Genomic DNA, 26,688 nt, shown 5'->3' on the forward strand with positions numbered 1-26,688 from the left:
TTTTTTTTTTTTTTTTGATAATTTAGGATAAAAGACTTTTAGTATAGTAAACTGTCATAGTCGTCATAGATGCAATTGTCTTTATTTATACGTTGTAGCAAAAAATAAAATAAAAACAAGTTGACTGAAATTAAAAATCCTTAAAAAACAATAATTGGCCTAACTTTTTGTAACAATTTGCTTATATTCTACTATATGTGTTTTCTTTTTTTTTTTTTTTTTTTTTTTCTTTTTTTTTTTTCTAATTTGAAATTAACTATATACGTAATAAATTTTACTCATTATGGATGTGTTGCCTACTCAAAGACAACCTCCTAAATCAGCTAAAGCATCCACGTCATCTTCGTTGGGCGCAGGCGTCAATCGTGATCAACAAGTAGAAAAATTACTAAAGGAAGTAAAGCAATTAAAGCAAAAAGTCGATATTTTAGATAAAGAAAATATAGCTTTAAAGAAAAGCATCTATGACTTATCTGCTAGATATGCTGCCTCTATTTCCCAAGGCGGCTTAACCTATCGACCAGGTCCATTTGTCATTGATAATGAAATGTCAACAACTAACAATAATAAAGCACAAGAGATGATTACAAAAGTTGTACAAGAAGCAGGTGGTGACATGGAGCCTTTTCAATCAAGTAATGTATAAATATAAATCTATCTATATAATGTCGTAATTAATTGCTCTCTTTATTGACTTGTTCAATTTTTAGTTTATCCTCTTGATTCAAGAGACGGGAAACTTTTTCAAATGCGCTATGAACTCAAGGTAAATAATGAATTGAATTGTTGAATTCCTAACAATATTGATTACTTTATTTTTAGGGTCATACAGGTGCTGTATATACTGTAGAATTCTCTCCTAATGGTGCACTTTTAGCTTCTGGTTCATTTGATAAAACAGTTCGTATTTGGGATACAGCTTCAGCCCAAAAGGAGGTATAAGAAAAAAAAATACATTAACTATTTTCTATGCATCATTATATATAGAACTAACTGTGTTTTTTTTTAATCCTACTCTTGTAGATGTTTTGCTTAAAGGGGCATACGTTAAATATATCAGGATTAGCATGGACATCTGATTCATCTATGCTATTATCAGGAGCATTTGATGAAACATGTAAAACATGGGACGTAGAAAGTGGGAAATTAAACAAAAGTTATGACACAGAGGGACTTGTGCAATGTGTAGGTTGGGATTTTGTAGACTCCAATATATTCTATTACGGTACATCAAGGAAAGTATTAGCTATGGTTGATATTCGGTCAGAAGAAAGTGCATCCATTATCATAAGAAATGATGCTATGATAAATACATTATATGCTTCAAGAGATGGTGTTCATGTATTGACAGGTGATGCAATGGGCATGCTTAAAGTATGGGATGTTCGATCAAGTAAAGTATATCCAAGGAAATACATAAATAAAAAACTAATAGTTTGATACTAGAACAGTGTATATCCTCTAAATTGAATGATCCATCAAAAATGCCAATCACTCATATTTCTATCGGTAGAAGAAGTACGGATGCATCAAGAAGAGCAAGTAAGTTTGTTTGTTTGTCTTGTCATTTTATATATATATCAGACGCTTATTACGGATAATGTGTAGTTGATGATTACGATGAACCTCGATATATGGCATTGAATAGCTATGACAATTGTAAGTTAATTAATTGGTTGGTTATATTTTATATGTGTATTTATTTAAACTAACTGCTGGTTTATATGTGTGTAGTATTAAGAGTATATGATCGTGGTATGGATCCTCCTAAATCAGATCTTCGTTTAGTTCATACATTAAAAGGATTCAAGAATAAAAATTGGCCTATTAAATCATCATTTTATTGTGGTAGTGGATGTAAGGAAATAATTTATTCTTTTCTCTTTTTTTTTCTAGAAGGATTCTAACTATTTTTTATAATAGATAATTCATCTATTTTAAGTAAACCATCTATGGCAAATGGCGTTTATGCAGACTCAGACTTAATTACTAATAATTCAACTGATTATTTATTTGATACACATGAGCCTAAAGAAGAAAAGAGTGTTTTACTGGCAACAGGCAGTGCGGATCCATATGCTTATCTCTATAATGTTGGTGAAGACAGGGCTGAACTGATGCAGCGCTTAGAAGGTCATACTGATCGTGTTTATTCAGTCAATTTTCATCCTACAGAACCTATTTTAGCAACTTGTTCGGCTGATTTTACTGTCAAAATATGGGGTCCAAGTTTAAATAGAGGAAAAAGAAGACAACAATTAATTAAAATAATAATAATAATAATTTTGTACATATAGTAATAAACATAGCCCTTTTCTTTCTTTCTTTTACTTTCTTTTGCTTTCTTTTACTTTCTTTTTTTAAAAAAAAAAAAAAAAAAAAAAAAGGAAAAAAAAATGCCAACGAGTAACACTAGTTTTCAAAGTGGTTCACCCTTGAAAACATCAACAATATATAGAACAAGTCATTCTACTAATGAACAACAACAACAACAAAAGAGAAAGTATCAAAAGGAATGTATCCAGTGCAATCCACTCATTATCAGAGTAACAATGCAGCAATTCGACCCATCACTACAGGTATAGTAGCTACTAATAAGAAAGCATCTATTTCATCATCTCCAAGACGTATTATGGCTATTACAGAAGGTCGTGGAGTAGCTATTGAGATAGGTATCTGTATATTTGATATGAATAGTTGTGAAGTTATAATATGTCAGGTAAAGCAATATGTATATGTAATATAAGAAGAGCAACAACAACAACAAAAAAAAACTAACTATAGATAAAAGTTAGCAGATTCACAAACGTTTTCTAGAACTATACAAAAGATAAACTTGAATGATCCTCAGGAGATATTAATGCCTACATATACAACAACTGTAGATAATGATGATACCTCTGCTGAAGATAGTAGTAAGCTAAGTCAGTTACTGAAAATGCATTTTCCTTTTATCTCAATTCATTCTATACCACGAAAATGCTTTAATGATGAAATTGGAAAGCAATATATCTGTACTTATGGGCTTCAAGAAGACATACCTGGTTTGCTTGTTGGTGTCTCTACAAAGTATGCTGAAGAATGATATATATCTTTTTTTGTTTTTTTTTTTTTTTTTTTTTTTTTTTTTTTTTTTTTTTTTTTTTTTTTTTTTTTTTTTTTTTTGTTTCTAAACATTTCTTTTTATGATAGATACTATTGTCTTGCTGCTATTTCTGGTGTATTCTAGTAAAAAGGAAAAAAAAAATAGGTTTCTTTTAGTTGTATAACATAATACTAAATTAATAATTATAGTTATATACGAGAAAATGAAAGCTTTACCTTTGCTGATCATACTATTAAATTTTCATATCAAGGAGTAGAAGGTAAACCACATTGTACTTTCTTTTTTTTTTTGCGATTTATTTATTACTATTTTTTCTTACGGTCTAAACTTAGGCACAATGCTTATAGGTAAATATGTATATACATTACATATTGTAATATAATATAATATACTTACGTATTATTTTTAGATACAATTACAGTAAAGAATTTAGAACTTGTATCTAACACAGTCAATAGCTATACTCAAAATACACTCTTACATGTCTTGGATCATACAGTGACACCTATGGGCAAAAGATTACTTCGAATGAATATCCTACAACCACCATGCTCCTTAAACGTGATTGAGGATAGACTAAATGCTGTAGAGCAACTTAGTAGTAGCAGTGAAGAATATCTTTTCAGTATACAATCCTATTTAAAACAGTTGACTGATTTAGATTATACCATAGCTTACATCATCAAACTTCCTTATAAAAATCGCATTACAAAACGAAAGCAACAAGCTATACCTACTGTTCAACATTCGGAAACTAAAGTGAATCAATTAATTTATTTAAAACATGCAATAAAGATAATTCAAGCTATTTCAAAGACTTTATCTAAAAGAGCAACTGTACAGTGTTCTGACAAAGAAAATAATCATAATGATTGTTTATTATTGGATACAATATATAGAGTAAAGTATGATGGAAACAAAAGTTTATATATATATATATATATGTACATTATTTATTAAATGTAAACTTTGATATTATATAGATATTATCAAATGATATGTTTGGTAATTCTTTTCATATAAAATGACTATGATTTCTTATTTTTAACGAATATATATATATATGTATATATATGACATGTAGTGGAATTTGAGAAGGCTATTAACAACATTGTAAATGAAGATGTTGATATCCAAAAGACAAGCCTAGGTATTCGAAATCAAAAATGTTATGCAGTAAAGGTAACTATAATTTATTTTTTTTATTACTTATCAATTATATATATATGTATACATATACATATTTAAACGATATTTTATTAGGCTGGAGTAAATGGATTGTTAGATGTAGGTAAGCTTCTTCTTCTTATATATTAGGATCATGATTATGTTATAAATAGAATTTCAAAAAAAAAAAAAAAAAAAAAAAAAAAAAGCTAGGCAAACTTATAAAGAAACAACAGAAGATATTTATGAATTAGTAGCTCAATATAATGAAACTTATAGTTTGCAAATGAAACTTTATTTTACTGCTGCTAATGGGTTTTACATTACAATGCCTACCAGTCAACTTACATCAGAAAAGGGATTACCTCCTGAATTTATTAACGTTATAAGGAAAAAGAAAACTTTACAATTTACTACTATTGAATTGGTATATTTGAGTTTCTTCCAGTACAAATATAAAAACTAATCCCGATAATGCATATGCATATAGCTTCAAAAGAATAGTAGAATAAATGAATCTTTAACAGAAGTATATCTCATGTCAGACAGGTATGAATTAGATATAATAAATATATACTATTGTAGGGAAGGTTTATTCATTTATTTGTCTTTTTTTTTTTTAAAAAAAAAAAAAAAAAAAAAAAAAAAAAAAAAAAAGAATCGTAACAGAGTTATTACAAAAATTTAGGGAAAATATAAACATTTTATACAAGTCTTCTGAGGCAATTGCACTTTTAGATCTACTTTTATCATTTGCTTCTTGTAATTTATCCTTTGATTATGGTAAAAGATATAAGCCTATTTATTGTATATAATTATAATTTCTCTTTGCTCTAGTTCGTCCTCAATTCTCTAATACATTGGTGGTCAAATCGGGTCGTCATCCAATTCTTGATCGAATTTTATCTTTTTCATTTGTTCCTAATGATATATTTGCTTCATTATCTAGCAGTTTCCAATTTGTTACAGGTCCTAATATGAGTGGTAAATCCACTTATTTGAGACAGATTGCATTATTGACTATCATGGCTCAAATAGGATCCTTGTAAGTGTATATACTACAATCCACTGCATATGTATTTAACTTGTATTTAAATATATATATTTATATAGTGTTCCAGCTGAATATGCTTGTCTTCGTTTGAGCGATCGAGTGAATTAATATATATAAATATACGTATTAGTAGTATACATTTATTAATGATATATATATATATATATATATATATTAGCTACTTTCAAGATTAGCAAATGATAATACATTTTCTGATATTGGAACATCCTCCTTTATGTCAGAAATGAGAGAAACAGCGTATTTATTGCAACATATCACTAATACAAGTATTGTGATTATTGATGAACTAGGTAGAGGTACTTCACCCAATGATGCACTAGGTATAACAGCGGCTGTTTGCGAAGATCTCATTAGAACAAAGGTATACACTATACTGTTATATATGTATATGTATATGTGAGTGTGTATATGTATTTATATACTATTTATATTAGGCTTTCTGCTTCTTTGCAACCCATTTACACGAATTAACTTGTACACTGAATATATATCCTAACGTTGTTAATTTGCATTTCAAAGTGAATGTCACTGTATGTAATAAATAGTTGATATATCCTATTAAACAAAACAAAAAGAGTAATTCATCTTGTGTAGAAACAAGGGAAAAACGACTGTACAGTAGACTACCAATATAAAATTGAAGATGGGAACTTGAATGCAGAAAATCATTATGGTAATTTATTATTATTATTATTATTTTCCTTGGGAAAGTTATTAATTTATCTTGTGTTTTTGTAGGATTACAGACAGCACAACTTTTAGGATATTCAAGCGAGATAATCGCATGTGCATATAAAATAGTCAATAAGGTAATTAGTTATGTTGCGTTAAAGATAAATGTCTAATGATGGATTATAATAGCTTAAATCAAAAAGTACTCAGAAACCCTATTATGAGCAAAAGGATAAAATGAAGACAGCAAGCTGTGATCGTAAATTGCTATGGGTAAATACATATGATCGTAATAAACCATCGAGAAAGCTTTTTTTTTTTTTTTCAATAATTTATATCTGTATATTTAATAGTTTGCAGATAAGATATTGCAGCTTGATCAAGCACAAATATCAGTTGAAGAATTACATGCACAAGTGTATAAGCTTCAACAAGACATGCTTAATGAGAATTAAATTTATTATTTTACAAAAAGAAAAGAGAAAAGAAAAAAAAAAGGATTTACTATATAATATAAATGACTTGTTTATTAATAATAACAATAATAAAATTTACATATAATTATGAGGAGGATAAAGGGAATGAGTGATTTTATTACAAATAAAGTGAAGCAGCAAAAATAATATCTCTGTGAAGTCTATTAATACCTTCAGAGAATTTGTTTTCTAATTCAGAGTTACCAATACTTTTTGCTGCAGCACACATTTGCCTTAAAAGTTCTTCGAGACGTCTGAAAACACGAATGAGTGAACCCTCATACACTTCTGTCATTTTACATATTTGATAGAATTTAGCTCCTTGACACCAAGCAAAGACAACATCCATTAATTCAGGCTTGAATTTATCAAGATAAGCTTGCTCATCAATATTCATTTTACACTCATTTGATACTTTGACAATACGACGAGCAGTTTCTTGCATAAGGCGAAGTGGTGCAGAAAGCTCTTCTTGAAGTTTAGCTTTTGCATCTACTTTTTCGTCAAATACAAAGCAACTTAAAAGTGCGACAGACTGATCAACAGTAAGATCATTAAAGACACCTTGAAATATCATTTCTGTTAGTAGTAATTCATCACCTGTACTAATTTCACAAGCAACACGGCCTTTCATTTCAACAACATCAGCAGATGTAGTAAAGCCAAGTCTATTAAAAAAAAAAAAAAAAAAAAAAAAAAAAAAAAAAACAAAAAGGAAAATTAATTTCAATATTTCTCTAGTTTTTTTTTTTTTAAATGATATAAAATACCTTCTCATAACACGCTTTCTATTCTTTAATTCTTCCAACTGCACAATAGATTGAGCATCCGTCACCTTTCGTTTCAATTCTTTAATTTTGTTTATAAGTTGCATTTTGGCTGCATATTTGTCATATAAAGTAGGCAGCTGTTCTGACTTTGATAATGGATGTGCAAGTAACGTCTTTTCAAGAACAACAATCTTAGAAACTAACTTTTGGAAAGAAGGATCTTTGATACCCATATTATTCACGGGATCTAATAAAGGAATATTATCAGGGAATCGCTTTTTGATTTCTAAAATAGACTTATATACAGCAGTAAGAGATTCCTTTTTGCGTAAATTTTTAGGCAAGTTGAGACGAATATGGCTCATACATTCAACAGCATTTAAAGAAACAGGAACAGCCATAAGGGTACCTTCATTATCCCCAGGGGCAGGTTTGATGCCTACAGTATGACCAGCAGCATCTTTAGATAGAGAACTATCTTTAGAACAGTATAAAAGTACATCAAGTATATAAGTTGGTTCAGCATCAGAATCATTTTTTGATTTGTTCCTAATTTGACTGTGATTGAGAACAACACCCCAACCAAATTCCATATCATCATATTTGATACGTGCTAAACGACCAGGTTGTAAGAAAGGAAGAGCATATGTAGGATGATTCATAACTTCTCGAACATCCTGAGTGTATGTGTTTATTTGCTTGCGAATTTCATAATAACTTGCAATTTCTTCTTCATTTTCAATCACAATCTCATTCTTTTCCCTTTCTAATTCAGCCAATTGTTTTTCGTAAGAAGGAATATTTGAGTCGTTTTGGAAAGTAAAGAAACATTTTTCTAACATATATTCAGGACTAATGCCTTCTACACGTAATAAATTTAAAATCATATTGTAACTTAAATGGAAAGCAGAGTTCATACGATCAGATTCACCCTTAACCATTCCCTTAGCTACTGCAGGCTCCATCTTTTCATCAATCATCATAATAACTACACCACGTTCATCAAGACCACGACGACCAGCACGACCAGACATTTGAATATATTCACCCGATGACACCCAACGTGTTGTCTTACCATCGAATTTACGAACACTAGTGAAAACGACTGTTTTGGCTGGCATATTTAAACCAATTGAGAAAGTTTCAGTAGCAAATAAAACCTTCAATAAACCTTCCTGGAAAAGAACTTCAATAGTTTCCTTCATAATCGGTAAAAGACCACCATGATGAACACCGATACCACGACGTAATAAAGGTAAAAGTTGTTGAATTTGTGGAAGTTGACGATCATCTTCATTTAAAGAAGAAATAGCATTTGTAAATACTTGATTGACCATATCATGCTCACTTTCTAATTAATTATATATATATATATATATATATGAATTAGTTTTAAGTTATATATACAAATATACAATTGTAATCATTTACCGTCATTAAAATCTAATTTTGACATTTGAAGAGCATTAGCTTCACATTCTCTTTTGGAGAAACTGAAAACAATAACTGGGTGATAATTCTTCATCATAACCATCTTAATAATTCTGTAAATATCCGAAGGTCCATCATTTCGACCACCTTTGTGGGTTGAGCCCTTTTTGCCTCTACCACGAGCTTGAAAGCCACTAGGATCATCCCCTTTACTATCATTTAATGCAGCAATAGCACGCTGGAAATTATCTTCTCTAAATCGACTCTTTTCATCTACAACTAAATGGATACCATCGCCACCAGCTGGGAACAAATAATGCTGAAGTGGTGTAGGACGGAAATCGGTATAAACAATATGGCATGGTTGTTGATGAATTTTACAAATCCATTCTGCAAATTCCATAGCATTAGGAATAGTGGCTGACAAGAAAACATATCTGACTGCATCAGGAAGTAAGATAATTGATTCTTCCCAGACAACGCCACGTTCTGAATCTCTCATATAGTGAATTTCATCATAAACAACCCAAGCAACTTCACGAATAATTTCTGAACCACGATATAACATTGATCTTAAAATTTCTGTAGTCATAACAAGACACGAAGCCTGAGGGTTAATAGTGACATCACCTGTCATTAAGCCAACATCTTGGAATTCTTCGGTAAATTCACGAAATTTCTGATTAGACAATGCCTATGATAAAATAAAGTAAGCCTCTTTCATCAATACGATCCTTATTCTCTTTACCTTAATGGGTGAAGTATAAATAACACGCTGCTTATTCTTCAAACATTGAGCAATTGCATATTCAGCAACTACTGTTTTACCAGCAGAAGTATGTGCAGCAACCAAGACAGATTCATTACGTTCGATTGATGATACAGCTACACGTTGGAAAGGATCGAGTGTGAAGGGGTATACACGAGCTGGTTCAGCAGGAGGTCTATGTTGAGAGATAGGAACATAAGGATAATTAGGAGGTACTGCGACTTGATGACGCACAGCATGGCTCAAAACAAGCTTTTCACCTTCTTCTGCAGCAGGTGCATTTTGAAGACCTGCAATGTTGGCTACCGCTCGTGAGGTCTCTTCCTCAAAACTATCTGCAACTACTGGTACAGCTTGCTTTGCAACATCCTCTCTAAATTTTTGGACTTCTTCAGAGTCTACATCAATCTTTTGCTTCTTGATTTCTTTTTCTAATTCTTCAGAAGTGGCACGTTTTACAGGATGAATTTGTCCTTCCTCGTCAGTATAATCATCTTCTTCAATAACATCGTCAAAATTATCATTAATTGCTTCACCACTAAACACATTAAACAGATCGGGAGTATCGTCACCAAGCATCTTTTTAATTGTAAATTAATTGAAAGGAAAAAAAAAAAAAAAAAAAAAAAAAAAAAAAAAAAAAAAAAAAAAAAAAAAAAAAAGCTACTACTATAATAAGTGCTTAGGCAAATTTTGTCAGATTTTGTATTACAGTCACAAACAGTCACAACGCTTAACATTGGTAAATTACCTCCTACAACATCATACATCAAATATGCTCATATTTGTTCAATCGAAGTGATAGTGTGCCAGAAAGAAAAATAAAATAAAATAGAGTAAAAATATCCTTTGAATGTATCTCAATATGAACACAACGGCTATGTTTAATAGTAAACAAAAGTTTATCTAATAAGGAAATTAGATGTTAAAGGAATTACATTTGAGCATCATAAAAAAAAGAAAAGAACTAAGTCTATATAATCCACTTTAAAACTATAAGTCAAATCGAAACAATTGCAGGGAAAGATGTTGTAGAGTTCAATATTATAAAAGATTAAGAATAAATAATAATCAAAATATAACTAGGATCGATCCTTGATGATTGGTATATATTAGTCAGAAGAAGAATGGCCTTTCAATATCAAATATTGTGAAAGTTTTTTTTTTTCTTGAGACTCATCCTAAATATTTATTAAAGTAAACTTAACTAAGAAATGTCAAACTTAAGTAAAAAGAAAAAAACGTTTCAAAGAAACTATTTGAAAATAATTTTTCAATTAATCTCAAGATAAGATATTTTGGGAAAAAAAAAAATGGAGAATTTCATTATTTGCATTCATGTCTTGTATAAATATATAATTGATATATTAGGTAGATCGTTATAAGATATTATAAAATAATGCAAGTAAGAAAGATACCTCTCAGAACTGTTGAACACTGCTTTAAGCATTACGGTAAGTAACTAGTGCTGATTTCATAAGTTGTAATTTCATAGACTAGGCATGCTTTCATTTGAAAATGATGTGCATATAATATAGTAAACTCTATAGCATTTATCATGACAGATTTGAATAACATCAACTGCTTTAGCTAAATCATCAAAAAAAAAAAAAAAAAAAAATTGCTTCACCTCTTCTTTTCTACAATTACAATTATATTTCCAAAACTTAAAGTTCCTTTTTGGAATGCATCTCAAATGTTTCGATAAATGACAGCCTATAAACATGAAATGACTTTTTACCACTTTATTAACAAATACCTTAAAAGATAGATTAGAATGACCAGGATGGTATATAAAGGAATGTTTCTCTATACATAAATTTATTAATAATAATCATTTCAAAGGAATAATGTCATGAAAATAATAAAAAAAAAGAATCAAATGAAAATGTACAATTATAACAAAAATAAAATAATTATTTAAACAAGTAAAACAGCATTAATACATCCATCATTTTCTAAAGTAAAATAAAATTAAGTAAATTAATAAAAGGTTAAGCCTATAAAAAGCATGCTATTCTTACCTGGATTATTTGTTACTTGAGCATATTTACCCCAAACAACTTTACCACCTGTTGTAACTAAACCCAATTCAGATACATTAACTTCAAGCACTGTACCTTTAGTAATGACACCAAGTTGGGTATAAAGGGGTGATTGAGGATTCTTCTTAACACCGATAATAGGCAAACAAAAAGTAGCTTTTAATTCAGGATGAGTAACATGTGCTTTCTTGTAACGAAGGGCCATAGGTCGAACAAAACGCTCATATTTTGGTGGCTTACGAGTAAAACCATCACCAACGAATGTAGCTTTTGTAACTAAACGCTTCCATTGTTTTGTCTTATTTTTACCAGTCTTAACAACCTTGAACATTTCATCCTCGGCAATACCACGCACAGTAGGTAAAGGAACTGACCATTTACCAGCTTTTTCCTTACGTTTTTGCTTGACCATATTACTCAAGATCTTGGCACGATCCTCACCTTCACGATCCAAAAGATAAGTAGGAACTGCGCCTTCAGGAATGGCATCAGCTGATTTCTGTTTAGCATTCTTTTCCTCATGTTGTTTGATTGTTTTCTTCATTTGAATCTTTTCGGCATGACGTTTCTTATTCAACATCTTGGCCTTAAAACCATGTACCTTTTGAGCATATTGTGAGGCCTTATGGACTGCACGAGCTTCTCTCTTACGTCTATAGTGTAAATGTAAGTAAAATTTTGTATAGTCAAATCATGATCCAAGATTAAGCTTACTTTCTCTCCTCGTAATCAAGACGACGACCATGTCGTTTGATATGCTCTTCAATATGCTCGTTTTGGGGCTAATTAATAAAAAAGAAGAACAGATAAAAGAATTAATAAATGCTTTATTGAATCATTAGCAGTTTAAATGTACCATATCTTATATTTGTATAGATAAAAGGAAGGAGGGAAAAAAAAAATATTAGCTTTTTTTTTTTGGAGCTCATCATAAAAATGAAAAAAAAAAAAAAAAAGTGAAACCAGTCACATATTCAAACCAATAAAAATTGTATTAATTATTATTATTTTCTTTTTTTTTTTTTTTAGTAAAGCATATTTTCTTCACTTAGAATGGCATTCTCAAATTTGAATTGAATACCTAAACAAAAAATTTAATATAAAACCTTTATCCTATCTTTTTTTTTCTCTCTTTTTTTTTTTTTCTAACCTGCACTACGATTTACAGTGCCTTCTTCTGGAAATTTAGTCCCAACAAGATATGAATATGAAAAATCTATTTGTTGGTCAAAATCAAAGCTAAACTGAGCATTGGTAAACTGACAGTTTTGCAGGTTACAATTCACAAAGCTTGATTTTGGGTCAATATGATATTTTGAAAAGTCTAAGCCTGATAGATCTTTTCTTTCAAACTTCATTATTACTGGTTTATAGCAGAGTATACCATTATTAAAGGAAGGCTGAAGTGGATATAGTTGGTATAATTTCTCTTTAATATTATTAATATAATGCTGAGCAACAATAAGGTGAATAGTTTGTTTACCTTGTGTTATGACTGGCAAATTACTCCAACATAATTTCAATAGACCTTAAAGTATAATGAGTAATAATCAGCAAATATTATACATATCATACCGTTTAATTTATAGAATTGTGCTTCTTGTCTTAATTCATCCATACTAAAAAAAAAATAAATTATTTTAATAAATGTATAATTGTATTGTCGAATATGCATACATACATTTTAAGGTCATTAATAATGTGAGAAGGTAACTAATAACAGTAATAACAATAGTACATATAAACAAGAATATAATTATATAATTTACCTTCAAGTCTCGAAGATAGTTCAATATCAATCTAAAGTAAGTACCATCTCTATCTATAAAATAAGAATTATCTGCATCTTGTATAATTGTTCCTCCATTCTCTGTTTAAAAATACAAGTTAAATATATATAAGTATGTATACATATATATATATATATATATAGCTTTTAAACGACGGCTTTACCATTAAACATAATTGCTAACATCGAATTAGGGTCTTTCCTTAGTGTAGATAAAGAAGTCTCATACAACTGCCCACCCACATTCAATTTTATCTACAATCCATACACATATCAATTAATAACAGATGCTGTAGTATAAATCATACTATGTGGAAACATACTCTTTCTTCTTGTAATTTTTCGATTTCTTCTAGTAAAGCCTTTTCATTTTCAAACTGTTCTTTTTCGATATAAAGCTGTTGTTGGATATTAAATATGTTTTTGGATATTTCATTATATTTGTTTTCAATATTATCATGTAGCTCTATATTTCCTTTATTGAAGTCATTATCTACGTCTTCTAGAGCAATTAACTGATCTCTTAAATACTGAATTAATACTAGATATGAGTAATTAATATAGATTGAGATACATGTATATTGTGTATACATATTTTATATTGCCTCCTTTACTTTGCTTTTCTTTCTTATAATTTTTTATTAATTTAGTCCATTTTTCATGAAAATCATCATGTTCGATATCAGATTTTGAGGGTTTTACAGTTTCTAAAGAATAACTATTTGATAAATTTTTGTTAGGTGTTTTCTCTTGATCCTTTTCGGATGAATTGGCTGCCAATTGATCAAAAAATGCTATTGGGTCTAGTTTTATTTTACTATCTTCGACCATGATGAAAAGAGAATAAAAAAAAAAGAAAAAGAAAAAGAAAAAGTAAAAAGAAAAGAAAAGGATGAGATTTATCAGCACTACATGTGTACAAAAAAAAAAAAAAAAAAAAAAAAAAAAAAAAAAAGGTCATGAGAACTTTTATTTTAGTACATTTGAACACCTTAAACATAAACTATCTTCTTCTATAGAATGATAATTCCAGCAACGAGGGCATTTATATTGTTTCGATTTAGAAAGGATTATTTTACAGTTATCATCTACAGAAAAGGAATGAATCAGTAATGGTTAACAAACTACTATTATTATTTCTTTACCTTGAATTGATGAATTTCGTTCAAATTCACCTTGTGTTAATTCTTGGTCTGTTAAAATATTTACATGACTTGTTATGAATAGAGAAGATAATTCAGAGGCTACAGATAAAATTATTAAAAACCTGGATAAGTTTTTTTTTCTTTTGCTTTTGCTTTTGCTTTTTCATTCATACCTTTCATAGATTGTACGATTTTAGCTAACTTTGTATTTTTGTTTAAACATAGTGATATATCAGCTTCTTGAGAAGAACGAATGTATCTTCAAAAATAAAATAAATAAACTACCAGAGAATACAAATATATTTGCACTTACTTTTCTTGTCGAGCAGATTCTAAAATTTGGTTAACTTCCCCTTTAAGGTTCATAAGTATGGACCATTTGTCATTTAATGTAGTATCATTCCATTCTTGTTTCTATACACATAATTAAAAATAAAATAAATAAATATATCATTGTTCATGATGTACTTACAGATGCTACCCAACTTGTCTTAAAAATGGAAGTCTCAGGCTTAGGTGTAATTGTTTTATACTGTTCATAAATTTCTTCTGCAGTATGACAAATAAAAGGCGCAAGGGATTTTGTGTACGATTGAAGTACCTTAAAAAAAAAAAAATAAAAGTTAACTTTTGTTTTGGGATATATTTAGTTAATCAAGCTTACCTCATATAATACAGTCTGCACCATTCTTCTTTGTTCTGATGTTTCAGGTTCATTATAAAGTCTGTCCTTAATGGTATCAAAATAAAATGAAGATAGTGTTGTATTTGTGAAGTTTTGGATCGTTTGAGCAGCTAAAAAGATAATATATAAATATAGGTTTTAGAATATAACATTGTATATTGATTCACCTTTGTTAAAAGCAAAATCATCATAAGCATTAGTCACACGTTGATTATAGTGATAAAGTTCATAAAGCATATATTTATCAATCTGTAATATATATAAATATTTAGAAAAGCATTAAGATGATTATAAATCTTTATGTTTACTTCCTGAAGCTCCTTATACGGAACATAATATTCTTCTTTAAAATCGTAAAGATTTCCGAGTAAAAATCTTGCAGTTGTACGAATTTTACGTAAATTATCAGAAATTTGAGCTAATAAAATAAAATGAGACAAGACATACCATATAAAAATTATATTCAGTATATTATATTACCAATAATGGAGGGACCAATGCTAACGTCTCTTGTGTATTCACAATTGGCAACCCAATAACGAAGTACATCACTTCCATAAGCAGGATTTTTCTTTTTATCTACGCCACCATCAGTAATCAAGCTCGGCTCTACAGTATTGCCTAGACTTTTAGACATCTTCTCTCCCTTTTCATCTAATACAAACCCATGAGTAACAAGAGCTCCATATGGCGCTTTGCCATTTACTGCAATTGACGTCAACAAAGATGATTGAAACCATCCACGATGTTGATCACTTCCCTCTAAATATACATCTGCTAAAGGCTTTCCTTCTTTACGCTGTTCGAGTAAGGTCCATGAAGTACCACTATCAAACCAAACATCCATAGTATCATAACCTCGTTTGTAGGTTTTGTTGCGATATTCTGGAGCAACAAAGACCATATCATCAGGTTCTTCCCACCATGCATCTGTACCCCGTTCTTGAAGGATTTGAATGATATATTCAACTGATCTTTCTGTTAATAATGCTTCACCATGTTCATCATAGAGGGCAGGGATAGGAACACCCCATGACCTTTGTCTTGATATACACCATTCCTTTCTTGAAAGAGTAAATTGTTCTAAACGTTTGATAGCTAAAGATATATTAGAACTACTATAGCGGCATTAGTTAAATAGAAAAACTTACAAACTTCAGGAACCATTCGTACTTGCTTTAAATTTTCTACAGCTTCTTGTTGGAGATGCTCAACATTAGCAAACCATTGAGCAGTAGCACGTAACATGATGGGTTGCTTTGTACGCCAATCATAGGGATATTTATGTGTATAATCACGTGCTGAAACCAATGCAGACTCTCTTTTAAGCATATCTAAAATAGCATTAATACCTTCAGTAAATGCTACTTTGCCTTCAAGTCCTAAACCAGCCTCCTTTGTAAACTTTCCGCAATCATCGACTATACCAATAAAATTAGAAATTTTTTGCTATCCTATTCTTCCAATAAATTGAACAATCCTTACCTGGACCAAATGGTTTGATTCCATGTTGAAGACTAACTTCATAATCCTCCATACCATGGTCAGGAGCAGTATGTACTAACCCTGTACCAGACTCAGCAGTGACATGTTCGCCACCAATAATTGGCATTATTTGTTGGTTTAAAGGATGCTGATAAACTGACCCTAATAAGTCTTTACCAAGTACTTCATCCAATACCTTAATAGTTTCCATGTTTGTTTCCTGCTTAAATGCCTCTACACGATCACTACCAATAATATAGTACACTTTATCTTGTACTTCCACCAATGAATACTTTAATTGAGGATGAACTGAAATAGCCTTATTAGCTGGAATAGTCCAAGGTGTTGTTGTCCAAATTAAAGCATATACATCTCCTAAATTCCAGTCCTTTAACGCTGATGACAATTTTTTTACAGGAAATCGAACATGAATGGATTTAGAGATATGATTGTCGTTATACTCAAGCTCTGATTCAGCTAATGCGGTTCTTGATGATGGTGACCAATAAACAGGTTTCAATTGTCGATAAATATGACCATGTTTGATCATTTCTGTCAAGACACGTAACTGGCGCATCTCGTAATCATTTGTTAGGGTCAAATAGGGATTATCCCAATCAGCCATTATGCCCCAACTCTTAAAGCTTGCCATTTGTTTATTAACTTCAGTGAGAGCTTTCTTTTTTGCTAGTTTACGAATTTCTCGTGGAGACAAAAGTTCTTCCTTCCCTTCCTTCTATAATATGGATTAAATATATATTATAGTAAACATAGACTAAGATGTTACTTACTCGAATCTGTTCTAGAGCTTTTAACTCAATAGGTAATCCATGACAATCCCAACCAGGACGATAACTAGTAAAAAGAAAAAAAAAAAAAAAAGAGAGAGAGAGAAAATAACTGGTTCATCTTATGTCCTATCTTGAAGAAAAGAAAAAACTAAAACCTACAAAATTTTATGTCCCTGAAGCATCTTGTAGCGATTTATGATATCTTTCAAAATCTTATTCATGGCATGACCTATACATAGAAAGGTTATGTAATAGTTTCTTTTTTTTTTTATTGAAAGAGTATTATTTATTATACCAGAATGTACGTTTCCATTTGCATATGGAGGACCGTCATGAAGAACAAATAAATCTTTTGGATTATTTTTAGCTATGCAGAACAGAAATTTTATGCAAAAAATAAAATAAAATAAAATAAAATAAAATAAAAATAAATAAATAAATAAATAAATAAATAAAAATAAATAAATTATATTGAACTAACCTGCCAAGGATATAAATCCTTTGTACATCTATCTCTAAATAGGTGCTCTCTTTTTGATGCTTCTGCCCTTAAAGGAAAATTAGTCTTTGGTAAAAGAAGGGTCTTTGTATATGGGTTTGTTCTCTTGACAGCAGCAAATGATATAGCTGAATTCCAAAAATGTTGACGTCCTGTTATTGTTGAAGACGAGCGAAGTTGAAATGTTTTGAATTGAAGTATGTTCATTTGTTATTTTTGCCTCAATTGAAAGCGTCTATATGTTATAATATAAAAATATACATAAGTTATGTCAAAAAAAAAAAAAAAAAAAAAAAAAAAAAAAAAAAAAAAAAGACAGGGACAAGTTACATACATGGGTAAACAGTCACTCAGCAGAAGAGTTAAAGCATTTCCACTGCAAATTGTGTATCTTATTCTATTATTTTTTCTTTAATATGAACTTTTTTAAATATTATGGATCTTCTATTTTGAGAGGTGCCAAATATGCAATTCAGTTTGGATGTTTTGCCCATTGCTTCAATGAATATGTTGTTGGCATTACTTGGGTAATAAGCAATAGATAATTACGTGTAATATATATTCATGTTATTATAGTGTATAGGACCTTCCATGTTACCTAATTTTAGCATGTCAGGACTGGTTGCTTTTGAAAGTATTTCTCAACGTTTTCGAGATTTAGAGATTGGCGATGTTGTTATTTGTAAATCACCATTAAAACCAGGAAGAGCGGTATTAAAACGAGTGATTGGTTTGGTAATGATAATAAGTTTGCACAGAATATATTTATTAAATAATTATTTAAAAAAAAAAAAAAAAAAAAAGCCTGGAGATAATATTTGTGAAGATCCAACAGCAAAAGATAGAAAATATATTACTGTTCCACAAGGACATATATGGCTTGGAGGGGATAATATAAGCAATTCAACGGATTCAAGAGATTATGGTCCTGTTCCATTAGGATTACTTAAAGGAAGAGTATTTGCAAAGGTAAATAGAATGATAATCATATAAAACAAATATTTACAGATTTCTAGGTCTGGCCAGATGTTACGTTATTAGAAAACAATTTCGTGCCATCAGAAATGTAATCAATTTTGAAGTGGGTCTTTTTTATATAATTCACGGTCATTAATTGTCCCTTTAATCCATAATCGAACTCTCTTTAAACTTTCTGCTCGCATCTATTAAGATATAAGTACTTAATTGTTATGTGACTGTAAATATTGTTTACCTTTTCATAAGAATGTATGTCGCCTTCAAATAGTTGATTTATCAAATCTTTTTTATGTAATTCAACATGATTCCTAATCAATTCCTTAATACGTTTACGTCTTTCAATTTGTAAAATAGGCGGCACATTTAATTTGTAAACATTTGCTGGATTACAGAAAGGACATTCCCATTTTCCTCCTTCATCCGGAGGATCAAATGTATTAATCTATAAATTAAATTAATGAAAGGTATATGAATTGGTTATAGAATATTTACTGATTCAACATAGTGCCCTTTTATAGCATCATCAACAAGTTTAGTATACATAATTAAAAGCAAAAATCAGAAAAAAAAAAGAAAAAAAAAAGTCATTATAATTTAAGTGACCGCACACAGCATTTAACCGTTTAAACTATTAAAAAAAAATGTTCAATTTTATATTATACAAATAGATAAAGTAAATAAGCAATGAAATAATAAAAATAATTAGGTTTAGGTTATCCATACACTGAACTGAATATTACCGTTAATAGTATTTCGTTTTATTTATTTACTTGTTTTTATTTTCTTTTTTTCAAAAAGTAAACGAATAATTAATAATAAATAAGTTGTATGATTACTAAAATTATTTTAAATTCTAGGCCAAAAAAAAGGACAGTAATCTTATTATACATGATTTTCTTTAATAAAAGCAAAGTGTTAAATGTATGCGTTATCTAAAGCTTATAAAAATATACTATTCTAGTTGATGGTTGGCTACCAAGTAAAGTCTCTATGGTTACTAATGTTGTGGGCAATATAGGTTTTAAAGTAGAAACCAAATAGAAAAAAGAAAAACTGTGTATACAAAGTAATGAAAAAAAAAAATGCTTACTTTTTTTTTGATTGATTTACATTGACAACATGAACTAATATATCACAAGTGACTAACTCTTCATTACTTTAATCATATTTTAGATATATCTAAAGTTATCCCTTTTTTTTTTTCGTCTACTGATTCTTGGATTTTAAACACATGTTCTCCCTCATTCTTATTATATTCAAAATAGGTGTGCCAACCTTGCTTGCTTGCTTGCTCGATTGAATAGATACATTATCTCGCATTACTTAATGATCATAACAACGTAACAAATCAACATTGTTTGTAGAATTTCTCTGCAAAAAAAAAAAAAAAAAAAAAAAAAAAAAAAAAAGGAGAAGGTGTTCCAGATCAATATTCTAACCCAAATTTTAAACTTAAATCATTATCAAGTCATTTACCATAAATAAATTGAATGTAATATTGTTTATTTTGGATACTTGTTTGATTCTTTATATAAATATAGTTTTTTATTTTTATTTTATTTTTTTTTTTTTTACCTCTTCTTTTCTTCTTTTCTTCTTTTTTCTTGTTTTTTTTTATACATAAATAATGCAGTCAACAATTCATGTTATCACTGATCAAAATGTAGATGTTCATGCTCCTGCTAAAACCTATTATACAACGGGTAGTAATGCAGGCGGATTCGTTAGTAGATTAAAGAACTACAAAGTAATATTTATATATACATATATATTATATTTTGTATAAAATTAGCACATATTTATATATGTATATCTATCCATATATGTATATGTATATATAAAGGCAAGTAAAGATAAGGCCGAGTATTTTATTCCTCCAAGAAAAAGAAGGGCATCACATGGTAAATTAATATATAAATAGAATAGATCTGAGGCTTACTTACTTTTTTTTTTTTTTTTTTTTTTTTTAGATGACAAAAACAAGGCACAAAAATTTTTGATTGACGTCAAAGAGACGCAACGTATTTTAGTGGAACAAGAAGATACAGATGGAGACTTCCAAATCACTGTTAATGATTTGGGGCCCAAATCGTTTGCAGTAGGCACCGCTGATTCTGGGGGATATCGTAAGATTGAAATTCGAGGTACTTACATGCTTTCCAATTTATTACAAGAATTGGCTTTAGCAGATGATTATGGACGCAAACATATTGTATTGGATGAAGCTCGACTGAATGAAAATCCAGTGGATCGACTCTCTCGTACGATTCGGCATCACTTTTGGGATGGACTAACACGACGTATTGATGCTGATGGACTAGATATTATTTGTGCAGATCCGAAAAATAGATCTGCTAAAAATCACAATCCTCGTATCTATATTCCTTATTCTGAAGATGACATGTTTGAATACTATAGAGAGGTTGCAATTGCTAAATCTCATTTGAATCTTGAAGTAGAGCGTTTACCCAAGGAGATTACACATGAATTTGTGAAATCCATTAACGATCGTCCTGGTATTTTAGCCCTTGCGATGAAGAAGGAATTTAATAATCAGACCCAAAAGTACGTCTGGCAAGGTGTTCCATTTATCGTTCCAGGCGGTCGATTCAACGAAATGTACGGTTGGGATTCATACTTTGAAGTCCTGGGGCTCTTAATCGACGGTCGTATCGAACTTGCACAAAGTATGGTGGATAATTTCGTATATCAAATCAAACATTATGGTAAGATTTTAAATGCTAATAGATCATACTATCTCTGTCGCTCTCAACCTCCCTTTTTAACTGATATGGCATTACGTGTATATAAAAAACTGGATCATTCAACTACTAGCAAAAGGCTCACAAATACCATGTGGCTTGCAAATGTCTTTGAATTTGCTATTAGAGAATACAATCAGGTATGGATTTCAAAGCCTCGCTATGATGAAAAAACCGGTCTTTCCAGATTTAGACCAGAAGGCTTAGGAATCCCTCCTGAGACAGAGGCCTCTCATTTTGATCATGTCATTCAACCTTACGCTACAGCAGCTAACCTAAGTATCAAAGAATATATGGATAGATATAATGACGGCTCTATCAAGGAGCCATTGTTGGATGATTATTTTTTACATGATCGTGCAGTCCGAGAATCAGGACATGATACCACTTATCGATATGAGAAAGTTTGTGCTAATTTAGCTACCGTCGACTTGAATACTCTCCTTTATAAATATGAAATGGATATTGCAGATGCAATTGATACCTACTTTGACGGGGAGCTTTCATATTTTACAGAAACGCTTGCCAATGGCCAATCTATCATTACAAGGCATCATTCTAAAGAATGGAGAGAAAAGGCCAAATCCAGAAAAGAAAAAATTGATAAATACTTGTGGAATGAAGAAAAGGGACTTTACTTTGATTATGACACTGTCTTGGAAAAACAAACAAATTATGAATCGGTCACTACATTATGGACTATGTGGGCTAAATGTGCATCCAAGGAACAAGCCAAAAGATTGATTAAATCACTTTATAAGTTTGAAGCCTTGGGCGGCCTTGTATCAGGTACAAAAGAGTCAAGAGGTGTTCTTTCACTTGATCGTCCTAATCGTCAATGGGATTTCCCATTTGGTTGGGCACCTCATCAAATTATGGCATGGCAAGCATTTGAAAACTATGGAAGGCAAGATATTGCTGAAAGGCTTGCTTATCGTTGGCTTTACACGTAAATGGTGAACAATATATAAATCTTTAGAAATGCTAATAGATTGTTTTTTTTTTCCTAGGATAACCAAATCTTTTGTTGACTTTAATGGAGTTGTACCTGAAAAATATGATGTAGTGGGAATGACACATAAAGTTGAAGTGGAATATGGAAATGTAGGTGTTGAATTTAAATATGTTCCCCGGGAAGGATTTGGATGGATGAATGCATCTTATCAAATTGGACTATCTTTGATTAATACAAAGATGCGTCGCGCATTAGGAACCTGTATACATCCAGACTTGTTCTTTGAAAAGACACTATTAAGCAATAATAGACAATCAATGGATCCTGAAGAAGCCTCACGTCTTTTAGAACATAGAAAGTCAGCAGAAGCAGCAGCAAGAAAGATTACGCATAATGGTCAAATTACAGCTGCCATTACTCGTATTGATACTACATATTATCATGAAGAACCTATTGGCACAAATGAAGTACAACAAACATTTTTAGAATTAACAGAACCATCTATTTTGTAAGTTGTCTATGTACACATGAACAAATTTTTAAAATAAGCAATAAAATATATTTTTTATATATGTATTTATATGTATATATATTTAACTTTTATATATAATAATTTGTATTTAAAACTAAAGGACTTGTTATTAATCATGATTTCATTTCCTACAACAAGCTCTTTTAATTAATTAAAACTGTTAACAACATCATTAACTAAAATTTAAGGAATGTAATAGAATGTAGATCCTTTTAAACAACGGATAGAAGTTCAGCTAGATGTAGCTTGACTTTAGCAAACGATAAGCTTAAATCACCAAATATCTTTCCTTACTGTATTCCTTTGTGTATCTTATAATTTTCTACTATATGCTGAGACAGCTATATCATATTCAAGTTGAGATCCAGCCATTTGGGAATACAATCAAAGCTACAACAGCTTATTAAATTCTTTACTAGTAACGTTAATAGCTGAAATTTAGTTTATTGGTTGCAAGGTTTTTTTTAGACATATACATATTATTATAAAGGAGCTCAATATTACTTGGATAGCTACTATTGATTGATTGACACCCCAAAACAGGAAGAGGAACAAGTTATTTCAATTAGTATTACAATATAGATAATATGTGTTTAGATCGTCCTTTTTAATTAGGCTTCATTGATATCCCCCCCCTAGCTTACAGTTATGCTGTCAATATTTTTGAAGAAGCTCTTGTATTACTCTATATGCATATACTGTAAATAATTTATTTAAGACGTTATTTAAATAAGCCTCAGGTTATCAGGAATCTGATAAGGTTGAAGTAAATGTGTCAATTCAGTCAATGCTCTCCCTTCTTTTGTTTTTCATTTATAAAACTACCTAAATCGTGTTTATAAAGGAAAAGTGAGAATAATAATAGACGACTTAGTTCAATTATAACGTTACTAATAAAAGTTAAAAGTTAATATTGATTATTACTATCTATTAGCATTCTTATACATGTAGTAAAAGAAAGAAAAAGATGTGATTTTATTATCAGTTATGCTAATTCATAATGCGTAGTAGCTCCGATAAATAGCTTCTTGTCACTGCTCTTTTTCTTTTTTCTTTTTTTTTTTTTTTGCATTCCTTTATATATAGAACAAATGGAGAATGAACTGAAAAGAGTTTTAAAAAAAATAGGTGTATTTGAAAAAGCAGAAGAATGTAAGCTGTAAAAACAAAAAATAAAGAAAAGTAAGAAAATTTTAAACCATGCGTATTTATGTAGTTATATGTAGTAAGTCTTGATTCCTCACTTGATGTTTTATCAAAGTCATCAAGTGATTTACAAAGACAATTACGTGTGAATGATGCTCAAGCTCAAGATATTCTAAAAGCAGCTTCTAAAGATGCTTATGATTGGAGAATGCGTGAAAAAACTGGACATGAGCTTATTCAACATGATTTTCATTCATTGACAACAGGCGATGTTATGATCGATAAAGTACTAAATGGAGGTGTATCTCCTGGAGAGATTACTGAAATTGTAGGAGAAAGGTAACAATCAATGATATTTTCAGACAATCATTTGATTAACGTCTTTTACAGTTCGTCTGGTAAAACTCAATTAGCTTTACAATTATGTATAACAGCACAGAAGCCAATATCAGAAGGGGGACTTGATGGATCTGCAGTTTATATTCATAGTGAGGGTCCTTTTCCATCTGCACGGCTTGATCAGCTTGTTAGCTCATATCCAAGTGATCGACAACAAACTCTTAAAAATAATATATATACTATTCGCATTAATGACAGTGAAGAACAATATAGACTTTTATCTTATCAACTACCGGCTTTTTTACTACAACAAAAAAAGGCAAAAAAACAAGTTCGAGTGGTGGTGATTGATTCGATTAGTGCTATTTATCGTAGCGAGCTTACACCGGTAAACAGACGATTTAATAAAATGAGTGAGATTTGTGAAATTGGAAGCCGTTTAAAAAAGATGGCAAGTCAATTTGATGTTGCTATTGTTGCTGTCAATCAAGTATCTGATGTACTTACTAAAAATAATAATCCAAGTACAGATCAATTAGAGCATTGGATGGACTTTCGATTAATAAACAGTAATGAAAATAATCACATGATAGGGTTATATATTCAATCTTTATTAAAGAGGCCTGTTTTGGGGTTATCATGGTCTAATTCGGTTAATACCAGAATTAGATTAGCAAGATCGCCCATGTTGGACGGTATGATTACTCGACGTGTCTTATTTGTAGAATTTTCGCCTAAAGCTCAAAGATTAGGCTGTGAAGTCATGATTGACGACAGTGGTATTCATGCAAAAGACTGATAAATGTATATATACAGAAAATTCTCTAGCCTATTTTTTTTTATTATTATTTTTATTATTATTAATGTACAAATAAATTATTCTTCAATATCGCTATCACTAATATTATCATCTTCATCTTCAGTATTCATATCTTCTTCTTCCTCTTTAAACATTTCAGTCTAGAAAAAAAAAAACAATGTTAATTTATAATCACATTGTAAAAATAAGAGGAACTTTTACCTCATTATTATCTAATTCCATTAATCCATCATCATTATCTTCATAATTATCTTCGTCTTCAATATCATCATCTTCATCATCTATATCATCCTCACTTTCACTATATGCCTCTTCAGCTATATCCGATACTTCATCCTCAGAATCATCCTTACGATTACGAGCATCAATTTGATTTTGAATAAGATCTAATCTACCACGCATAGCTAATAATTTAGGATATACTGTAAGTCGATTGTCTAATTGTTTATAAATTTTTGACAGCTGTCTCACAATGTCAGGTAAAGACATAAAGTAAGCTGTATGTGTCAACAATAAGATTTTGATCCATTCTGTTAAAGCTGCATCATGAGTTTGTTGAACATTGAACTTTGTTAGTAGTTCTTGAAGAAGAGGAAGGACATTATCAAGGGGCAAACGACGGATTATCAGACGTATTTCATCTAATGTTGTACATTCTTCTTTTAGTTCCTCCCATGTTTTGATTTCTTTGGTTGGTATAGCATCTTGATTAGTAGATTGAATAATAGTGAATTTTGAATTATTATAATTTGTTTCATTTACAATAGTGATGTTATCTGATACTGATGATTCTCTTCTTCCTTCATTTGAACTCTTCTTTGCCATGTTATTTATGTGTGTATAGTAATAAATGTATATTAAATGGTAAAAATAAAAAATAAAAATAAAAAAAAAATAAAAAAAAGGAAGAGTAGAGTACAAAACAAAGTCACGTATTGTGGCTGCTCATACTTCACCTTTTTTTTTTTTTTTTTGGTTCTATTCTCCATATACACAAATGCAAAATCGTTTTTAATTCATATCCATTCTACTTTGTGTTGTACTATTAAAAACATCATAAAATGATGCATGTAAATAGCAACTGGTGAAATAACTTTAAAGAAGAAATATGACGTCTTGCTGCTAAATTTGAAACTTCATAGAACCAAGCAGCTGTCAGTGTAGCACACACTATTACAGCTGAAAATAAACTTCCATTTCTCACTTAAGTGTATATTCCATATCTCGATTTCCTTTCAATAATTGATCTTA

At 30.1% G+C, this 26,688-nt stretch overlaps 11 protein-coding genes across 11 annotated transcripts; 5 read left to right on the forward strand and 6 right to left on the reverse strand.

The window, feature by feature from the left end:
- The first annotated feature begins 241 nt into the window (after window positions 1-241).
- Window positions 242-2,325, forward strand: BX663DRAFT_448480 (WD40-repeat-containing domain protein). Its single transcript, XM_051523712.1, has 8 exons — window positions 242-635; window positions 711-766; window positions 823-936; window positions 1,024-1,393; window positions 1,447-1,542; window positions 1,609-1,659; window positions 1,735-1,857; window positions 1,924-2,325. Exons 1-8 carry the CDS (start codon window positions 284-286, stop codon window positions 2,295-2,297), a joined length of 1,536 nt encoding a protein of 511 aa, XP_051386711.1. The 5' UTR covers window positions 242-283; the 3' UTR covers window positions 2,298-2,325.
- Window positions 2,326-2,515: 190 nt separating this feature from the next.
- Window positions 2,516-6,086, forward strand: BX663DRAFT_427353 (muts domain V-domain-containing protein; the record flags this gene model as incomplete). Its single annotated transcript, XM_051522611.1, has 15 exons — window positions 2,516-2,719; window positions 2,792-3,069; window positions 3,193-3,228; window positions 3,295-3,365; window positions 3,516-4,006; window positions 4,247-4,288; window positions 4,370-4,397; window positions 4,483-4,700; window positions 4,764-4,822; window positions 4,932-5,056; window positions 5,111-5,318; window positions 5,387-5,426; window positions 5,506-5,709; window positions 5,783-5,878; window positions 5,943-6,086. 15 exons carry the CDS (start codon window positions 2,516-2,518, stop codon window positions 6,084-6,086), a joined length of 2,244 nt encoding a protein of 747 aa, XP_051386712.1.
- Window positions 6,087-6,520: 434 nt separating this feature from the next.
- On the reverse strand, window positions 6,521-10,061 carry BX663DRAFT_497437 (rRNA-processing arch domain-containing protein). Its single transcript, XM_051525911.1, has 4 exons — window positions 9,446-10,061; window positions 8,698-9,391; window positions 7,267-8,617; window positions 6,521-7,164 (listed from the first exon to the last, which is right to left on the reverse strand). Exons 1-4 carry the CDS (start codon window positions 10,043-10,045, stop codon window positions 6,615-6,617), a joined length of 3,195 nt encoding a protein of 1,064 aa, XP_051386713.1. The 5' UTR covers window positions 10,046-10,061; the 3' UTR covers window positions 6,521-6,614.
- Window positions 10,062-11,258: 1,197 nt separating this feature from the next.
- On the reverse strand, window positions 11,259-12,465 carry BX663DRAFT_497442 (30S ribosomal protein S8e). Its single transcript, XM_051525912.1, has 4 exons — window positions 12,368-12,465; window positions 12,226-12,293; window positions 11,491-12,164; window positions 11,259-11,424 (listed from the first exon to the last, which is right to left on the reverse strand). Exons 1-4 carry the CDS (start codon window positions 12,368-12,370, stop codon window positions 11,387-11,389), a joined length of 783 nt encoding a protein of 260 aa, XP_051386714.1. The 5' UTR covers window positions 12,371-12,465; the 3' UTR covers window positions 11,259-11,386.
- A 53-nt stretch (window positions 12,466-12,518) lies between these two features.
- Window positions 12,519-14,197, reverse strand: BX663DRAFT_497447 (uncharacterized protein). The gene is made up of 9 exons (XM_051525913.1): window positions 13,915-14,197; window positions 13,624-13,841; window positions 13,465-13,555; window positions 13,281-13,381; window positions 13,193-13,224; window positions 13,087-13,130; window positions 12,995-13,039; window positions 12,662-12,940; window positions 12,519-12,592 (listed from the first exon to the last, which is right to left on the reverse strand). The coding sequence occupies exons 1-9, from the start codon at window positions 14,129-14,131 to the stop codon at window positions 12,537-12,539; spliced, it is 1,083 nt and encodes a 360-aa protein (XP_051386715.1). The 5' UTR covers window positions 14,132-14,197; the 3' UTR covers window positions 12,519-12,536.
- Window positions 14,198-14,262: 65 nt separating this feature from the next.
- BX663DRAFT_497453 (tRNA synthetases class I-domain-containing protein) lies at window positions 14,263-18,162 on the reverse strand. The gene is made up of 15 exons (XM_051525914.1): window positions 17,884-18,162; window positions 17,702-17,773; window positions 17,566-17,635; window positions 17,407-17,470; window positions 16,616-17,351; window positions 16,282-16,551; window positions 15,611-16,228; window positions 15,439-15,548; window positions 15,298-15,379; window positions 15,110-15,240; window positions 14,918-15,046; window positions 14,759-14,859; window positions 14,619-14,704; window positions 14,446-14,544; window positions 14,263-14,388 (listed from the first exon to the last, which is right to left on the reverse strand). Exons 1-15 carry the CDS (start codon window positions 18,110-18,112, stop codon window positions 14,270-14,272), a joined length of 2,916 nt encoding a protein of 971 aa, XP_051386716.1. The 5' UTR covers window positions 18,113-18,162; the 3' UTR covers window positions 14,263-14,269.
- A 325-nt stretch (window positions 18,163-18,487) lies between these two features.
- Window positions 18,488-18,898, forward strand: BX663DRAFT_427352 (peptidase S24/S26A/S26B/S26C; the record flags this gene model as incomplete). The annotated part of the gene is made up of 2 exons (XM_051522610.1): window positions 18,488-18,640; window positions 18,710-18,898. Coding segments are annotated over 2 exons (342 nt in total), but the record flags the coding sequence as incomplete, so codon positions are not given.
- Window positions 18,899-18,975: 77 nt separating this feature from the next.
- On the reverse strand, window positions 18,976-19,426 carry BX663DRAFT_548884 (uncharacterized protein; the record flags this gene model as incomplete). Its single annotated transcript, XM_051531111.1, has 3 exons — window positions 18,976-19,068; window positions 19,119-19,325; window positions 19,376-19,426. 3 exons carry the CDS (start codon window positions 19,424-19,426, stop codon window positions 18,976-18,978), a joined length of 351 nt encoding a protein of 116 aa, XP_051386718.1.
- Window positions 19,427-20,490: 1,064 nt separating this feature from the next.
- Window positions 20,491-23,176, forward strand: BX663DRAFT_466902 (neutral trehalase). The gene is made up of 4 exons (XM_051524064.1): window positions 20,491-20,630; window positions 20,727-20,784; window positions 20,854-22,594; window positions 22,656-23,176. The coding sequence occupies exons 1-4, from the start codon at window positions 20,511-20,513 to the stop codon at window positions 23,110-23,112; spliced, it is 2,376 nt and encodes a 791-aa protein (XP_051386719.1). The 5' UTR covers window positions 20,491-20,510; the 3' UTR covers window positions 23,113-23,176.
- Window positions 23,177-24,191: 1,015 nt separating this feature from the next.
- On the forward strand, window positions 24,192-25,519 carry BX663DRAFT_497462 (P-loop containing nucleoside triphosphate hydrolase protein). Its single transcript, XM_051525915.1, has 3 exons — window positions 24,192-24,284; window positions 24,359-24,617; window positions 24,669-25,519. The coding sequence occupies exons 1-3, from the start codon at window positions 24,224-24,226 to the stop codon at window positions 25,414-25,416; spliced, it is 1,068 nt and encodes a 355-aa protein (XP_051386720.1). The 5' UTR covers window positions 24,192-24,223; the 3' UTR covers window positions 25,417-25,519.
- BX663DRAFT_548887 (uncharacterized protein) lies at window positions 25,494-26,262 on the reverse strand (the record flags this gene model as incomplete). Its single annotated transcript, XM_051531112.1, has 2 exons — window positions 25,494-25,577; window positions 25,639-26,262. The coding sequence occupies 2 exons, from the start codon at window positions 26,260-26,262 to the stop codon at window positions 25,494-25,496; spliced, it is 708 nt and encodes a 235-aa protein (XP_051386721.1).
- Window positions 26,263-26,688: the final 426 nt, after the last annotated feature.

This window comes from Cokeromyces recurvatus (assembly GCF_025118155.1).
Source record: "Cokeromyces recurvatus strain NRRL 2243 chromosome Unknown BX663scaffold_3, whole genome shotgun sequence".
NCBI classification, from domain to species: Eukaryota; Fungi; Mucoromycota; class Mucoromycetes; order Mucorales; family Mucoraceae; genus Cokeromyces; species Cokeromyces recurvatus.

Excerpts from the sequence above, each read along its gene's own strand:
- BX663DRAFT_448480 (XM_051523712.1), top strand. The coding sequence starts at position 284 with ATGGATGTGTTGCCTACTCAAAGACAACCTCCTAAATCAGCTAAAGCA. Across the intron at positions 937-1,023 it reads CAGCTTCAGCCCAAAAGGAG|ATGTTTTGCTTAAAGGGGCA; the intron begins GTATAAGAAAAA and ends CTACTCTTGTAG. Across the intron at positions 1,858-1,923 it reads ATTTTATTGTGGTAGTGGAT|ATAATTCATCTATTTTAAGT; the intron begins GTAAGGAAATAA and ends TTTTTATAATAG.
- BX663DRAFT_497437 (XM_051525911.1), bottom strand. The coding sequence starts at position 10,045 with ATGCTTGGTGACGATACTCCCGATCTGTTTAATGTGTTTAGTGGTGAA. Across the intron at positions 9,392-9,445 it reads TTTATACTTCACCCATTAAG|GCATTGTCTAATCAGAAATT; the intron begins GTAAAGAGAATA and ends ATTTTATCATAG. Across the intron at positions 7,165-7,266 it reads AGAAAGCGTGTTATGAGAAG|ACTTGGCTTTACTACATCTG; the intron begins GTATTTTATATC and ends TTTTTTTAATAG.
- BX663DRAFT_497442 (XM_051525912.1), bottom strand. Across the intron at positions 12,165-12,225 it reads CTTGATTACGAGGAGAGAAA|ACGTAAGAGAGAAGCTCGTG; the intron begins GTAAGCTTAATC and ends TTTACACTATAG. Across the intron at positions 11,425-11,490 it reads TCAAGTAACAAATAATCCAG|AAAATGATGGATGTATTAAT; the intron begins GTAAGAATAGCA and ends ATTTTACTTTAG.
- BX663DRAFT_497447 (XM_051525913.1), bottom strand. The coding sequence starts at position 14,131 with ATGGTCGAAGATAGTAAAATAAAACTAGACCCAATAGCATTTTTTGAT. Across the intron at positions 13,382-13,464 it reads GTTAGCAATTATGTTTAATG|AGAATGGAGGAACAATTATA; the intron begins GTAAAGCCGTCG and ends ATTTTTAAACAG. Across the intron at positions 13,225-13,280 it reads ACTATCTTCGAGACTTGAAG|TTACCTTCTCACATTATTAA; the intron begins GTAAATTATATA and ends TACTGTTATTAG.
- BX663DRAFT_497453 (XM_051525914.1), bottom strand. The coding sequence starts at position 18,112 with ATGAACATACTTCAATTCAAAACATTTCAACTTCGCTCGTCTTCAACA. Across the intron at positions 17,352-17,406 it reads AAGCTCTAGAACAGATTCGA|AAGGAAGGGAAGGAAGAACT; the intron begins GTAAGTAACATC and ends TCCATATTATAG. Across the intron at positions 14,705-14,758 it reads GAATCTGCTCGACAAGAAAA|ATACATTCGTTCTTCTCAAG; the intron begins GTAAGTGCAAAT and ends TTATTTTTGAAG.
- BX663DRAFT_466902 (XM_051524064.1), top strand. The coding sequence starts at position 20,511 with ATGCAGTCAACAATTCATGTTATCACTGATCAAAATGTAGATGTTCAT. Across the intron at positions 20,785-20,853 it reads AAAAAGAAGGGCATCACATG|ATGACAAAAACAAGGCACAA; the intron begins GTAAATTAATAT and ends TTTTTTTTTTAG. Across the intron at positions 22,595-22,655 it reads GCTTATCGTTGGCTTTACAC|GATAACCAAATCTTTTGTTG; the intron begins GTAAATGGTGAA and ends TTTTTTTCCTAG.
- BX663DRAFT_497462 (XM_051525915.1), top strand. The coding sequence starts at position 24,224 with ATGGAGAATGAACTGAAAAGAGTTTTAAAAAAAATAGGTGTATTTGAA. Across the intron at positions 24,285-24,358 it reads ATTTGAAAAAGCAGAAGAAT|TAAGTCTTGATTCCTCACTT; the intron begins GTAAGCTGTAAA and ends AGTTATATGTAG. Across the intron at positions 24,618-24,668 it reads ACTGAAATTGTAGGAGAAAG|TTCGTCTGGTAAAACTCAAT; the intron begins GTAACAATCAAT and ends CGTCTTTTACAG.